Raw genomic sequence first — 17,101 nt, 5'->3', positions numbered from 1 at the left:
TTTAGGTCAAATTCAAGTGACCCTTTCACTGGAAGAGTTCATATGTCTCTGTCTAGTCTCTGTCTATTCTCTACCCATGTCAAGTCTACCTCCATGACCAGATCTATGTCTAGTCTCTGTGTATTCTATGCCCATATCTAGTCTACCTCTATGACCATGTCTATGTCTAGTCTACGTCTATTCTCTACCCATGTCCAGTCTACCTCTATGACCAGATCTTTGTCTAGTCTATTTATAGGTCTAGTCTATGTGTTTGTCTAGTTGTCTTTATCTATGTCTAGGCAATGTCTACTCTGTGTCTGTGTATTATATATGTGTAAGTGTATATGTATGTATAACACCAATATAAGCATACACATGTATACAATAGGTTGTGAAACAGAGATTTCTGAAATACTATGAGTGTATATATAACAGGAAAGGATAAGATAGTGGATGGGAAGGGCAAGAAGAGGAAGAAATTCTTAGATTCTGCCCACCTTCCCCCCACTTTCCCACTCTCTGAAAGAGTCTTCACATTTGTATTCATGGTCTACCTTCTTTGTAGGTTACAACTACGATTCTCACAACAACCCTGCAGACTTCTTCCTGGATATCATTAGTGGACATCTTTTCTCTGCTCTATTAGACACAGAGGAAGATGCCCATGAATGTACGTGAGTCTTCTAGAGTCACAGATTTTTAGCAAATTGATTTCATTAAAACACAACTATTGTCTCAGGTATCAGCTTCTAGGCAGCTCAGGGTTCAGAGGGAAGCCATGTCAATGGTGAGATTAAGACCTTTTCTATCTAAAGGGTTAGGAAGAAAGACGCTCACGTATTCTGTCAATTGTATCCTTCTTGGTTCATCAGCCTCTTCTGATGGACTGACTGGGATGGATCTGTCTGTGTGGTCACAGGTGTACAAAAGTGTGTTTATCAATTGTTACATAATATATTTCCTCATTCCAAAGTCTCCAAACTTAATCTACATGTCTTTTTGAAGGGAGCATCAAGTGCTTCCATGACTCTAGTCTTTCATTAAGCATTGTATGCAGTCACAATAATACAAGAGGCCCAGGTGTGCATGAGGTGTCCTGTGACCAAGGTCATGGGATACTCACAAGGCCTCCTCAGTAAAACAATCATTGTCCTCCACATGGATTCTTCAGAGTCAGAGTACTTCCAATAAACATCTGTTTATCCTAATCTCTGTACCATACATTGATTTTGCTAATTTCCTATGCATACAGGTGACATGTTTTTCATCTCCCTTAGAGGATTAAAAGTAAAGTCATCCCAATATCCCATATATATTTATGTCTAAGTAACGTATTTCAGATCAACAGAGCCTAAGCAGAGAGCAACCATCTCTTCACAGACAACTCCCTTGCTGGTTGGCACAGTGTATACTGTGCATACAGAGAGAGAATAAGTAATTCTACTGTCTATCTATGAAGTCAGTCTCACAAGGAATGCTAAAGGAATCACAAACTGAAGCTTTGTACATAACAGACAATCAGTCAGCTGTACTGAGATCCTCAGGGTATATACCCATCTCTGACTAGTTTCTTGTATCAGGAGAATTGAGGGCAGGGATGGCTACATGGACACCAAGACCTGTGTCTGTATCTGATAAGTAAAAATAATTAGAAAAAGGCAGCTCTACCGATGTAAGAAAGCCAATTAGGTCAAATGAAACCAAATCAAAATGCACATTGTTCTATCCTGATGAGGAGCAAAAGGAGGGAGATCATGAGCAAGGAAGTCAGGACTGTGAGGAGTGTGTTTACCCATTGAGACGGTGGGACAGATCTAACGGGAGACCACCAAGTCCAGTTGGAATGGGACTGATGGAACAGGGGACCAAACCGGACTCTCTGAATGTGGCTGACGGTGGAGGAGGACTGAGAAACCAAGGACAACGGCAATGAGCATGAACTCTACAGCATGGACGGGCTCACTGTGATCCTTGTCAGTTTAGTTGCTCACCTTCCTGGACTTAGTGGGAGCTGGGAGGACCTTGGACTTAACATAGTGAAGGGAACCCTGATGGCTCTTTGTCTTGGAGGGGTATAGGTGGAAGGGAGGGGAGGGAAGGGGGAGGAGGAGGGGAGGAGATGGAAATTTTTAATAAAAAAAAAAGAATGACGCTCTTGGGTGGCTGAGCACATGGCGGGGAGACAGGATAGCAGGGAGCCCGTGCAGATCTAAAAACCACGAGTTCCTCCTCCTCTGGGAGCCCACTTAAATACCCAGTGGGAGTGGTCCTGACCATCCCCAGGGAGGGTTCAGGACCTGGCATGCTGGGATTTGGAGTTCAGACCAAAGCAACTCCCAGGACAGGTTGGCTGGGATGGATGCCAGGGCATAGAGTCAAATCTGGCTACTTCCTGTGGGCATAGGGCAACATGGGAAGGGGAGAGCTGGCTGTTGTTGGGTCCATGTGTAGCAGGTGGTGTGGCTGGAAAGGAATTTTCCTCACTGTCATCTTGGAGATGCCAGGCATTTGTTTCTTGAGGGAGGTAAGAAGACAGGTGCCTAGGAGAAAACAAATATTGTTATTATTGGCTCTATGAAGTGGGGCTAGCCTCTGCCACCTGTCAGACTTTTTGCACAGCCTGTGACTTCAAGAAAAGCCTGAAAAAAATGAATGGGTCACCCCAAGACCCTACCTGCATGCAGTTTATAAGGAAAACTCACCAAGTGAAGCCGAACTTGCCTGGCAGAGCGCGTGTGCAAGAAGGCCCATTTTCCAGTGTGACCTCACACCCAAGGCCCTGGGGTCTTGGCCTTGCAGGATAAACAAAGGGCCCTCAGTGGAACGCTCCATATGATAAGTAAAAATAATAAGAAAGAGGCAGCTCCACCAGCGCAAGAAATCCAATTAGGTCAAATCAAACCAACTCAAAATGCCCATCGTTCTATTAAGAATGATGTTCTCAGGTGGCTGAGTGCATGGTGGGGAGACAGGACAGCAAGGAGCCTATGCAGACCCAAAAACCATGTGTTCCTCCTCTGGGATCCCACTTAAATACCCTGTGGGAGTGGTCCTGAGTCTCCCCAGGGAGGGTTCAGGACCTGGAATGCTGGGATTTGGAGTTCAGACCAAAGCAACTCCCAGGACATGTTGACTGGGATGGATGCCAGGGGACTGGGGGGCTATGCTCCCAACTTAACAGTATCTGTTAAACATGAAGAGAATTAGGACCATCCTGGCTCCTAGAGAATTCAATTGTTCTTTAATCATTAAGTTGAGATGTTATCTAAAGCTGTTTCTAAGGTAGAACTCAAAGGTCTTGGATGAAAAGCATTTTTTATGTATACTTTTATTTTATCAAAGTTCTATATATTATTACCAGTTAGAAGGTACAGCTTAGGGAGTAAATCATCTTAATAATAATTCAAAGATAAAATTGCTCAGAAGAACATGATGTTTTCAAAGAGAGAAACATTATCTTACAGGCAGTGGACTATTTCCCCACACCCAGTTCAACCATGCCAGATATCAGGGAAAGACAGCGGCAGCAAAACAGCAAGCAGGCAAAGGGAAAGCAGAAGCAAAAGACATCATGGGGTCTGTGGTCTCAGAGGTCCTTGTCTAACTGAGATGATCAAGGGATTTCCTCCTGGTGGGCCAACTCCCGGAACCTCAATGAACACCTGCTGCTCCTCTGACATGGCCTCAGGCATCATGGTCTCTGGTACCCAACCACATGTCTCATTAGAAATAGGTCTTACGTAAATTCAGTGTCTAAAATTAACTAACAGATTTTGCTGTCTGTTATTGCTGGTTTTTTATTTTAAATTACAAAAGAACACTTATATGATCTTGTCACAAGGGAAATTTCTGCTTAGAAGTAAATGTGACCATTGTTTGCCATGCTATTCTTGTTATGGTTTTAGATATGGTTTGCTCATGTAGCCAGACTGTCCTTAAATGTGTGCTCTTTCTACTTCACTTCCCAAGTGTAGATATTACAGGACTCTGTCACCATGCCTCAATTTTTTTTATTTTAAAAACAAGGTACTTGACAGTTTATACATTTGCATATATATATATATATATATATATATATATATATATATATTCATGTTGCAAGGAGGGGAAGCTTGTTCTTCTTGGCCGCCTGGCTAGCTTAGAAACAAAATAACCACAGAGAAAATGTATTAATTAAATCACTGTTTGGCCCTTTAGTTCTAGCTTCTTTTTTTGTTTTTGTCGAGACAGGGTTTCCCTGTAGTTTCTAGAACCTGTCCTGGAACTAGCTCTTGTAGACCAGGCTGGCCTCGAACTCAGAGATCCGCCTACCTCTGCCTCCCGAGTGCTGGGATTAAAGGCATGTGCCACCACAGCCCGGTTTAGCTCTACCTTCTTATTGGCTAACTCCTACATCTTAATTTAACCCATTTCTTTTAATATGTATTTCACCAGGAGGTCATGCCCTCTAGTAAAGTTTCAACACATCTACCTCTGGCCATTGATCATGGTGTCTTTCTGACTATGCCTTCTTCCTCCCAGAATTCAGTTCCATCTTCCCTGCCTACCTAAGTTCTGTCCTATCAACAGGCCATGGCAGTTTCTTTATTCATTAATCAATGAAAGCAACACATAGACAGGCAGACCTCCCACACCACATTCACATAAGGCAGAAATCAGGGACCAGACGGTTGTATTAAGTAGTATATTTCCATAAGGGAAGGAGGACTTTGTTAATACTTAGGGATGGGAAAAGGTCATTTGGCTTGCTGTGTCCATGGGGTAATGGGAGTACTCAGGTCAGTTAGGGACATTTTTCTAATCTGAAATTACACTGGAGTAATTTTATTATTCTCAAAGTTTGGTGGGCTGAAGACGTAGCTCAGCTAGAATGCTTGCCTAGCTTACACAAAGCTGTGAGTTTAGTTCCAGCACATAACTTGGTGTGAAGGTGCATGCCTGTAATCTCAGCACTTGAGATGGAAACAGGAGGACCTGGAGAAGTTAAAGGTCACCCTTGGCTTCTTAGCTGCTCTGAGGTCAGTCTACGGTACATGAGACTCTCACAAAAAAACCTGATACGTAATTTATGTCTTAATGAATACTGTCTCAGAAAAATCAGTTAAATTATTGTCTGTTTCTTACCTTTATCCATTTTTATCCCAAAGCTTGTGAACATAAAGATCTTCCTGAGATACAGCACCAAGTCACAGAAGAATTAGCCAATATGTATGCCCAGTCCTCCTTATACAGTGAAATGAGAGCTGAACTGGATCAACTCTTGGTGGAACAGAATGCAGGGAGGATCTCAGCCTTGGAGGAGATCACATGGGTCACCCCTTTCTGGCATCAGCTCTGTTGGATTATCTGTCGTTCATTGAAAAACTTCAAGGATTTTCCAAGGATGACTATAATTAAGGTAATCTGATGCATTATTTTAATTGTATTGTGAAAAACTCATGTAGGAGCCATTTGTTTCTGAGTCAGTCTACTGCAGGGTCACAGTTATCTTCTGCTCCTTCCATGTGCTTGTCATCCCTACTCTGCCTGGCATAGAGAAATATCCAATAAAGCAAGTAGAATATGTTTAACTTTTTACTTATGAAAAACCTTTTAAGTGGTTGTTTTTATTTAGAGGAACTGTAATGACTAACCCAAGCAGATTTTAATTCAGAGAATGCAAGGAGTTCATCACACCTGTGAGCTCTTCACACCTGTCTGCTTTATTTCACCAGCACATCCTACAAGTTCAAAGTCTAGGAATGAGTCAAGGAGGAAAAGGCTTTTTCCTGATGTAGCTTTCCTTGTGAGGGGATGGATGGTCACTGGATAAACAGATAAAACTGTAGCCTGTCAGATGAGAGAATGGACTTGGAGAAAGTTTAAGTACAGAAGGGGTGGAGATGTGGTGAGGAGACAGGGCCATAGAACAGCCCTGAGGGAGCCTGAGCATCGACTGCCTGAGATGAGCCCGCTGCAGAGTGCTGTGCCCTCATCAGGAGTCCAGTGTGTGAAAGCAGCAGCTACTCAAAGAGTGCAGCTCACACACAGTAACTGGACTGAACGATGCTCTTCCCTGTCAGCCACTGGAACTGGAGGAGGTGAAGTTCTGCTTTTCTTTATACTGATTGTGTAAAGGATCATCATGCCTTAAGGTTTTCTGTTATTTTAACATAATTGTCATACAGAAATGTGTTTTTTTCAGCTCATCGGGCCATCACTTATTCAGTTATTTTTTGTTTCATGATGATGATGACTCTGCTGTGTTACTGTTTGATCCTAGGCCTTAGCCATTAGTGAGCAATCAATCACTCTACCGTGAACCTACATCCTTGTCCGCGTCCAACCAGGACTTACAGACATTTCTGCTCCTTGTGCACTGCCATTTTATGTTCAGGCATTTAGCTTCTGTCGAATATCGAAAGGTCGTGTGTTGCTGGCTGTAATGAAACACCACTTACTTCTTAACATGTGATGCCCTTTTCATATTTCAATGTTTCTCCCTTCCCTGCGTATGTGAATATTCTGACCATTTGATTTATACTGGTCTTTCGGTTTTATTTGCAGACTAATATCATAACATTTTTATGCCCATTATTTTTGGGAAAAGAAAGATTCTATAAGAATGGAAAACAGTGAGTTACATTCATCAAATTGGGTTACTCCTTGTTCAACAGAGAGACAGTGTAATGTGTGTGTGTGTGTATGTACTAGGAACTGAGGACTAATTTTAATATTTGTTATTTTTTATGTATGGGTGTTTTGCCTGCATGTATAAATTCTCATGATGTGCATGTCCATGGATGCCAAAAGATAACATCAAATCCTCTGGAATTGGAGTTAGGGGCCATTTGGGTGCTAGGAACTGAATCTCAGATCCTCTACAAGAACAGCAAGTGCTCTAACTACTGAGCCTTACCTCCAAGCTCTGAAATTTTCATTTCTGATTCATCATGTTACATGGTAGGATGCTTCCCCTTAGATCATAGTATTTTACTTTTAAAACATTATCCAAGGAATAATAGTTAAAATCTTTCAAATAAGTTACAGCATCATGTAGCCTTAATCCTTTGCTAATAGAAACACCTTTTAAAGTCATTTTAACCCCAAACCAAAGCAGTGCAGGCTCCTTGTGATGGTCGGCACAGATTGGGTAGATGGAGGTAGATGGGGGTCTGGAGGAGCTGGCTGCGTAGGTGAGTCTTGAGCCCAGGTTGCTCTGACAGAGGCTGATGGAGCAGCAGTGACAGAGATGATGGGCAGTGGGAGCACTGAGTCACCCAGAGGACGCTGTGTGATCACTGTGGTGACAGCAATAGTGCTGGTCCCCACACAGCACAGACTTCCCTGAGGTGACACAGGTGAGGACCAGCTCACCCCTTCTTAGCACACAAAATCCCATTGCTAGGAACTGTGTTGTGAGTCATTTTTAATTTCGTCATTTGGTTTACACTTGAGGGGATTAGCATTACTGTGTGTTGTGAGGGCTCTGCCACTGAGCTGTCCCCCTGGCCTGGGTGCCCTTGTTTCTAACTATAAGAGTAAGGAAATCCTGAATTCCCTTGAGCCACTTGAAGTAGAAAATTGCACATGTTCACTGGCAGCAGAGCTGAGATCCCAGTTTAGGTGAAGACACTTCTCTCACTTACCTGGGTTTGTTCCCTAAGCTCCCAAGGCACCTGCATTCTCTCCCACCCTGTGTTACCCAGGTTTTATTACCTGAACTGAGTCTTTTACTGGATGTTGCTGATGGAGCACTGGGAAAAGTCTTAGCTCTTCCAGGGTCTGCACTGTTGGAGCCTCAGATTGCAGAAACATTCATTGTCAGTCTGACATATGAGCAGTCTATTGACATGTGTGTTGTATGTTCTTCCAGGGACTCTGGCCATAATACAATGTTTATATTACTGAAGAGATTTGATTAGTAAACTATATATTCTAAAATAACGGACAATGTGAAGAATACTTTCTACTCCTATTTGAAATTTTTTCCTGTTTTCTTTTTGAAAGGCATTTATCATATTCATACTGACTGTGTATTTGTGTATCATTTTACGTGTCCTAAGAAATGACTGTTCTGAAGTCCACATCAGGTAAGCAAATGAGAAAATGCTGTCACTTTGTTCAAACCTATATACATCCATGAAAAATTTGAATTCATGACAAGAACAGAGTAAACATTTTACCATGTGATAGAGTGTGTTTGAAGACTGAGTGGAGAACTCACTTTTTCACATATGTTTGTGCGTAGATAGTATGAAACTCCACACACCACACATCCCATTTTGCCTGTTTTAGTGTGTGGAATGGTTTCATGTTAGTTGTGTAGATAGTATGAAACCCCACACACAACACATCACATTTTATATGTTTTAATGTATGGAGCCAAGCTGCTGAGTGTGCAAGAACATCTCTTTGAGTCCTGGAGGTTTGCTCTTTAAGGTAGAAAGCTAGAGCTGTCCAATCACAGCCCATTGTGTTAAATGTTTGAGGAGCTGCTGTTCTGTCTCCAACTCCACTGTACTATTTTATATCCTCACCAGCACAACACAAGGGCTCCAATATGTGCACATGCTTACCCAAACTTATGTTCTTTCTTGCTTAGAATAAGCTATCTAAGAAAAAATAAATCATGATTCCTTGGATGTCTTATGAAGTGTCTCCGTGTCTGTTCTTCCCCCATCTCCCTCATCATGTACCGTCTAGTTCTTCCCCCTCCCACTCTTAGTTCCCTTTTCCTCCCCTTCTCACTTCTTTTCTCTCCCAACACCCATGCTCCCAATTTTCTCAGGAGATCTTGTCTCCCAATTTTCCCTTCCCAGGGGGATCTATATATGTTTCCCTTAGGGATCTCCTTGTTGCTTTGCTTCTCTGGGGTCATGAACTATAGGTTCCTTATTCTTTGCTTTACAGCTAGTATTCACCTATGAGTGGGTACATACCATGCTCTTTTTTCTGGGTCTGGGTAACCTCACTCAGGATGGTTTCTTCTAGTCACATCTATTTGCATGCAAATTTCAAGATGTCATTGTTTTTAACTGCTGAGTAGCACTCCATTGTGTAAATGTACCACATTTTCTTTATCCATTCTTTGGTTTAGGGGCATCTAGATTAATTCCAGGTTCTGGCTATTACAAATAATGCTGCTAAAAGCATAGTTGAACAAGTGTTCTTGTAATATGGTTGACTATTCTTTTGGGGGCAAAAAATACTGAATAAAATACTGACAAATCAAATCCCCAAGAACATGGAAAAAAAACCATTCGCCATGTTCAAGTTGGCTTCATTCCAGAGATGCAGGGATGGTTCAACGTACAAAAATCTGCCAATGTCATCCGCTATATAAATAAACTGAAAGAAAAGTCCATATGATCTTCTCATGAGATGCTGAAAAAGCATTTGACAAAATCCAACATCCCTTCATGATAAAGATCTCGGAGAGAGCAGGGATATAAGGAGTTTATCTAAACATAATATAAAGCAATACGTAGCAAGCTGACACCCAATATCAAATTAAATGCAGAGAAACTCAAAGCGATTTCACCAAAATCAGGAATAAGACAAGGCTGTCCACTATCTCCATATCTATTTAACATAATTCTTGAAGTTCTAGCTAGAGTAATAAGGCAATAAAAGGATATCAAGGAGATACAAATTGGAAAGGAAGAAGTCAAACTTTTGCTATTCATAGATGATACAATAGTATACATAAGTGACCCCAAAAATTCTACCGGGGAACTCCTACAGCTGATAAACATTTTCAGCAATGTTATAGGATACAAGATCAACTAAAAAAATCAGTATCCCTCTTATATACAAATGATAAAGAAGCTGAGAAAGAAATCAGAGAAACATCACCAATCACAAAAGCCACAAATAAAGTATCTTGGGGTAACACTAATCAAACAAGTGAAAGACCTGTTTGACAAGAACTTTAAGTCTTTGAAGAAAGAGATTGAAGAAGATATCAGAAAATGGAAAGGTCTCCCATGCTCTTGGATAGGTAGAATCAACATAATAAAAATGGCAATTCTATCAAAAGCTATCTACAGATTGAATGCAATCCCCATCAAAATCCCAACACAATTCTCAACTTCATATGGAAAAACAAAACAAAACAAAAAACCCCCAGGATAGCCAAACAATCCTGTACAATAAAGGAACTTCTGGAGGCATCACCATTCCTGACTTCAAGCTGTCTTATAGAGCAACAATAATGAAAACAGCTTGGTATTGACATAAAAAACAGACAGATTGACTAATGGAATCGAATTGAAGACCCAGATGTTAATCCACGCACCTATGAATGCGTGATTTTTGTTAAGGAAGCTAAAATTATACAGTGGAATAGAAAGCATTTAAAACTTTTTAATGACTACAGCATGTTCTAAACATAGTTTCTTATCAGGATCACAATTTTCAAAATTTTCACTGTAATTAAAGTGTGACATACCAGTTTTCTCAATTGGGCTCCCTTCTTGACACCCACAGCCTCAGGGTACCTCCCAATGGCCAGAGAGGCTTACCATGGAAGCTCTGCTGACTTGGTGATTGTGTGTGTGCCTGTGTGCAATGTTATGTACAGGTTTGTGTCAGGTGAACTCATGTTCGTGTGGGTGTATACACATGTGCATGTTGGTGAGTATGCATGTGTCTGCATGTGGCGGTCAGAGGTTGATGCCATGTTTTCCTTGATGTCCCTCCTCTTCCTTTTCAAGGCAGGTCCCTCACTAGATCTAGAGCTCATTGACTTGGCTGTGCTGGCTGATGAGCTCCAAGTGTCCACCCCTGGCCCTTCATGTTTGGGCTTACAGATGAGAAGTGCTGTGCTGGCGACTTTTCCATGTGTCATAGGCATTTGAACTCAGGTCCTCATGGTTGCATGGCAGGCGCTTTGCTGAGTGGGCCAACTTCACATCCCCACAAAATGTTTTGATGTATGGAAAACAACGATTGATTTTGAAGAAAAGAATAAATATAAAAATCAGTTCTTCTATGAATTGTCTTCTGTGTGAACAAGAAGTTAGTCTGCAGTGAGATGATTGCTACAGCTGTTTCCACTCTGTCCTCTTCACCTTCCCTGAAGACCAGGATCTGGATGCTTTCCAGACCTGCTAGTGCCTGGTTTGTGCCTGTGTAGATGGCACATCTTAACCCAGAACAGCACAGACAACAAGATAGGCAGTGTAGACACGGTCACAGGAAGTATTCAGAACTTGATGTGGAAATATTTTTGGAAAATGCAGGCATAAAGAAGAGCTTTTTTTAAAAAAAAACTATTCCTTCATATTCTTTCTAGAAACTGTGAAATGCCCTTATTTTGTATTTTTCTATTCCTCTCCTCCAGTATTGTATAAGCAGCTGGCCTGTGTAACAATGACCTTTGTGTGTGATTTATCTTAGTCATCCTGATTAATGATGGATTCTTTTGGTTTGTGTGCCAGTTAGTTTATTGCCAACTTGGTCCAGTCCGAGTCATGTGGGAAGAAGGAATCTTGATTAAGAAATACATCATCAGTATGACTTGTAAGCAAGTCTGTGGGACAATTTCTTGATTAATACTGGATGTGGAAGGGGCCAGCCCACTGGGAACAGTGCCACTTCTGGGCAGGTGTTTCTCAGTTGTATAAGCAAGCAGTCTGAGCAAGTCATGAGGAGCAAACCAGTAAAGAGAAATCCTATGTGGTCCCAACTTCCATCCCAGTCTCCCAGATCCTGCCTTGAATTCTTGTCTGACTTTCCTAGGGGGATGGACTGCGACCTGCGATTTGTATGACAGATAAATGCCATTCTCCCCAAGTCTGTGTGATGAGGGTATTCATTGCAGCAGCACAAACCCAAGTAGAACAGCTCAAAAACACTTCCTCAATGTCATTTAATAAAGCTATTAAAATATTTTCAAATTCAATATCAATAATTTTTACCATCAATGTTCAGGAGGCAGAGATACTTCTCATGTTTGGATCCAGCATAGCCTTCATACTTTATACAACTGTATAAACTAGGAACTGGCTTCGAATTTTGTGTCATATGAACTCCTTTGGCTCAACAGCATTATGGGGGTGAGGTGACAGTCATTAAGGAGAAGGCATTAATAGAAATAATTTGATACAGACAATTATTCTGAGCATACTTACATGCATGTTTAAAATCATTTACCCAAAATTTATGTGAAGACTGATGTTCATTGGAGCACTAAATACAATAACCAAGTTAAGGGATTTAAGTGTCTGCTAACACATAAACGCTAAAGAAGATGTGACCCAGAATGCTGCTTATCTTCAAAATGGGCATTTGTAGCAATATATATAGAATTGAAAATTTGAGGAACATCATGCAAAGTAAAATAGTCCAAGCCCAGAAAGGCAAATATGTTTCACTGACATGCAGATTATAAAGGAATTGACCTTCTGGCAGCATAGTACACATTGTCAGGGCAGTGAGGAAAGAGGAGACACATATGTGCTACGAGTATAAAATCTGTTAAACAGCATAAGTAGGATTTTATTCCTTTGAGATAAACTGCACAGAACATACAATCTAGCAGATGTTAGTACACATTTCAAAGTTTCTTAGAATACATTTCTAATGTGTTACTGTAAAAATGATGTATAATTGTAGTGATGGACATCACCCTATTTAGCTTGATATAATTATTTCACAAATTTTTTCATGAATCGTATTAGTTTCATACCTTAAATGTATTGCTATAGATTGTCAGTCTACAATTATAATATTTAAAATGTCAGGTAGAAAGTAGATGTGGCATATACGGTTAAGTATAGCCAAGGCCGTAAAGTTCACTTCCTAAATTCTTGGTTTTGTTGATAAAAACATATGAAAGTAAGCAAATGGGAATTGAGGACAATTTATTGGAGACAGAGATAGAGAATGCCCTGAGCACCAGGGAATGGGTGTGTGGGAATGGAAGAGTGGAGAGAAAGTTGTGCATTTAGTAGAGTGGAGCCTTGAAAGCAAGACTGGCTCATTAGGAGATGAGGAGAACCCCAGGTCCTCTGGGCTGTGGTTGTTCATATGGTGCTCAGGTCCTCTGGGCTGTGGTTGGTCACGTGGTGCTCAGGTCCTCTGCTCTTGTTTGGTCATTAAAGGCAGGGCCACAGTTATGACCTGACAGGCCCAGAACTTGTCATGTAGCCCAGGCTGGCCTCAGTCTGCAGCGATCCTCTTGCCTCTCCCTCCAAAGTTTCACGAGTTTGGAGATCTTGCTCCCTGCTCTTCTCACAGTCTTACCCATTCTTAGCTTGTCTTTTTCTTTCCTTTTCTTTTCTTTTGAAATGTGGCCTTTCCTAGATTGTTAAATGGAATTTTTCTTTGATGTTGGAGGAAACTTGTCTCTCATAAGGCCCCCTCATCTGCTCTGATATCTAACCACCCCTGTGTACCTAGATAAAGAGTCACTGACCTCTGACTTCAGTTGAAAAGGTATAGCAGGCTGTTAGGCCAGTCATGCCGTCTGTCTTAGAGGAACCTGACGTATGTGTCCAGGAAACAGGTAACTGCAGAGGAACTTTTGCTCCCCCTCCTCCTGCTTACCATCTCCTATCACGTGAACACCAATTATTTCTTCACAAATAAGCATGATTTTATTCCTTTTTTGAGCTCTTTGGAAACCATGCAGGAAGTTGGTTGGCCTGTTTTAGGGGTAATCATTGGGGCGCTAAAGATGGTTCAACAGTCGATGTCTGCAGGTCTGTAGTTAGCTGTTGAGTGGGGATTCCCCACTGATTCATGTTTTCATTCTTACCCTTCTGTAAAATCAAAGTGGCCAAATGAAAATTAAAATTCCTTGAAGCTTTATTCATCTTTTTGTTTCTCTCTTTATACATTGGGAATGATGCTTACGAATTTTGTTGGTTAAATTAAAATGATGGATTGGGCTGCCAAGTAACTACCACAGATTCAGTGGATTTAAAATCAAATGTGTCTCCACACTGCAGTGTGAGACCTGAGGTGAGGATTCTCTCCCAGGCTCTTCCTGTCTGGCCACCTTCTCTCAGCTGTCTTGTGGCAGACCCTCCCTCTAATGCTGTTTCTTCCCATGATGAGGACATGGATGGCATTATGGGATTTCACTCTCAGGATTTTATCTATAACTAATTAATTCCTAAATTATATACTCTAGGATCATTACATTAAGGGTCATGATGAAATTCTTGGATTTTAGAGGACCTACTTCAATGAACAGACACTGCTGTGGAGACAGAGAGGAAAATAATTCATGGGACTCATACTCCCTGACCTTTGAAACCAGAACAGTTATAAATACTTATTGTACTTTTATGTGTATGAGTGTTTGCCTACATGTATGTCTGTGTGAAATGAGTGTGCCCTGAGACCTGTGACTATCAGAAAGATGCACTGGTTCCTGTTCTAGTTTCAGTTATTAATGTTCTGAATAAACAAATGACAGAAAGGCAAGTTGGGGAGGAAAGGGTTTGTTCAGTTTATAGTTCCAAATTGTAATCCATCATTGAAGGAAGTCAAGACAGGAGGAACTCAAAGTAGGCAGAAATCTGCAGAGGCCACGATGGGTCCTGCTTCCTGACTTGCTCCCAATAGCTTGTTTAACCTGTTTTCTTATAGAACCTAGGCCCACCAGCTCAAGGATGTAGCCTCTACAATGGGTTGGGCCCTCCCCCATCCATCAGAAATTAAGAAAATGATTTATAACTGGATCTTATGGAGGCATTTTCTCAATTGAGGTTCCCTCCTTTTAGATAACCCTGGCTTAGGTCACGTTGACATAAAACTAGCTGGCATGAAATCCCCTTGAACTCGAGTCACAGATGACTGTGATCCACCATGTAAGTGCTGCCAACCAAACCCAGGTCCTTTGCAAAAACAACAAGCACTCTTTAATGCTGAGCCATCTCTCCAGTACTGTTTTCTTTTTCAAAGAAGAGATCTGTGTAATGTTATTTATCCTACAGAACAAGGTGTATTGGAGACAACCCATCCTAATGTTGAATTTACTGTTGCTTTTGCCTCCATTCTCTCCTGGCAGAGCCGGCCTGCTCTTCTTGCTCACAATCTTCCAGTGTATTACAAGTGTGACTGCGGGAGAGATTCTTATGATTGACAGGAATTGTTTTCCGTGAGTAACCCCTGCTCCAGGAGCAGGCATCAGGGGTGGGGGATCAAATTAATTACATTCATAGTTGGGCCTAAGGTGTTATGTCATGAATTACCAGCAATTCCCCTTTTTCTTAATTACTTAGTTAAAAAAACAAATTATGAAATTTTGTGTTTATCATGTGGTACCATGAATTTTGAAGTATGTAAAGAGTTTTGTAATATTAATTGAAAAATGGGTAGAAAATTAAGAGCAGAGGTTTTTGCTGCTCATAGAAAGTCTCAAAATTGGGGTGAGACCACTAGATCCCAGTGCTGCAGACAACACAGTATAGAGGGCTGAACATAACAGGAAATTCACCCACCCCCTCCCAAAGAAAGATGTCAGGGGTTTCATAGAGCTTAGGTGTAGTGGGTTCAGCAGCACATTGGAGCTGGAGATGGACAGCTGTACAGGAATCAGGGTCATCTTGATGGAGGGCTGGAAAGAGCCAGACAGCAGCCTAACATAGAAGAACTGTTTATATCTGTGGTTTTCAAACATGGAAGAACCTTTTCCTGGTAGCCTAAGCTTAGGATTCCCTGCTCTCAAAGATGGCTAAGTACATGCCACGGAGGAAAGTCTTCAGAGAGTAGCTGAGGGCCTCGGTTAGTTGGTAGAGCACTGTCTCTGTGTGCATGAAACCCTGTGTTGGAGTCACAGTGCCACAAAACCCTGAGCGTGGCTGTATGTCTGTAATCCCAGAATTTGGTAACCAGGTTAGAGGCAGGAAGTTGCTCGTTCTTGGGTATGTATGGAACTTAAGGCCAGCCTGGACTGATGATTCTGTATCAAAAACAAAACAAAACCCAGAGATGCACTGAAGACACTGGGAGAGGAAGAGCTTGGGATTTGGAGGGCAAGGCAGGGAAAGGGGTAGGTTTGGCATCTGGTAGTGATTCATGGTTGTAAAGAGAGATTATTGGAGGAATACATCTGTCCTAAAGTGAGGGTAGCAGAAGAGAAGGATGTAGTGTCCTGAAGCTGCACTGTGACCTCAGAGTGACAGTGTCACCTTCTTCATAAGAACTGGAAGGACAGAAGTCTCCATGACCACTGTCTGAGGTGAGGTATGAATGAGCTGCTCCCCAGGGAGCCATCTTCAGAGGGGCAGAGACTCTGGGGAGAGTGGGCACATTGGGCTGTTTTCCTGGAGGGGCTGTTGTGTGCCCAGAGTGGACAAAAGCGGGGAGAGTTCTCTGGTGGGGAGAATGTCATAAGGCTGCATACCTAGAGTGGCTGGTCCCTAAGATGGGGACATGTGTGGGAGTCAGCATGGAGTATAGCAGACACTGTCCTGTTAGGCTGCCTGTGGTAGCAAAAGTCAGTGTAACCAGCATTTCCCCTGTGCCTTCCGGACTAATCTAATGATATATAATGTGATCTTTGTCTCTGTAGACATGAATATACTAGTGGATATTACAGAGTGTCATCGTATATCCTTGGGAAATTGCTGGCTGAGCTGGTACCCAGGAGGTTATTGCCAAATATTATATTTACTGTTATATTATTCATCATAGCAGGTAAGTGACAAAGCAAGAAAATGTATCCTTACCCTTGGGGGAGCGTGTTTTGGTTTGTACAACTCTGGCGAGTCTAAAGTAGAGGAGCATGAGTAGAAAAGCTCATCTCAATGTGTGCCACCAATGCAGGAGTTCAGTGTGAGAAGGGTCACTGTTTTTTAATTTTGTGCCCTTTTCTAACTGTTATACTTTTGGCATAGCTGTCACGCTTATGGCTTAGCTCTTACACTTTTGGCACCAACTGTGCCTTTTTCTAACTGTCACTATTTTGCGCTAACTTGGCCACTCCAGTCTCCTATATGCTTATACTCAATTCAGCCCACATAAGTGCAAACCACAGCACATGCACACCACGACATATGCACACCATGGCAATCATACCCACAAATGCATTTTGCACACCATGATAGTAATAACATTAATTTTGTAAACAATTAGGCATGGAACTCAGTTCCCCAAATTCTAACTTGTGTCCTTGTGACTA

The 17,101-nt window shown here is 41.7% G+C and overlaps 1 protein-coding gene across 1 annotated transcript in view; it reads left to right on the top strand.

Moving 5' to 3' along the window:
• Nucleotides 1–17,101, top strand: part of LOC119824767 (ATP-binding cassette sub-family G member 3-like) — a 51,582-nt gene that overhangs the window by 13,454 nt on the left and 21,027 nt on the right. The window contains 7 exon segments of the mRNA XM_038345222.2: nt 548–652; nt 5,130–5,182; nt 5,184–5,208; nt 5,211–5,380; nt 7,972–8,054; nt 14,987–15,076; nt 16,493–16,617. Coding sequence (XP_038201150.2) covers nt 548–652; nt 5,130–5,182; nt 5,184–5,208; nt 5,211–5,380; nt 7,972–8,054; nt 14,987–15,076; nt 16,493–16,617 — 651 coding nt within the window.

Source organism: Arvicola amphibius, chromosome 1 (genome assembly GCF_903992535.2).
Source record: "Arvicola amphibius chromosome 1, mArvAmp1.2, whole genome shotgun sequence".
Taxonomy (NCBI): Eukaryota; Metazoa; Chordata; class Mammalia; order Rodentia; family Cricetidae; genus Arvicola; species Arvicola amphibius.
Note: the sequence above shows the minus strand (reverse complement) of the source record. Positions and strands in the feature narration are given on the sequence as shown.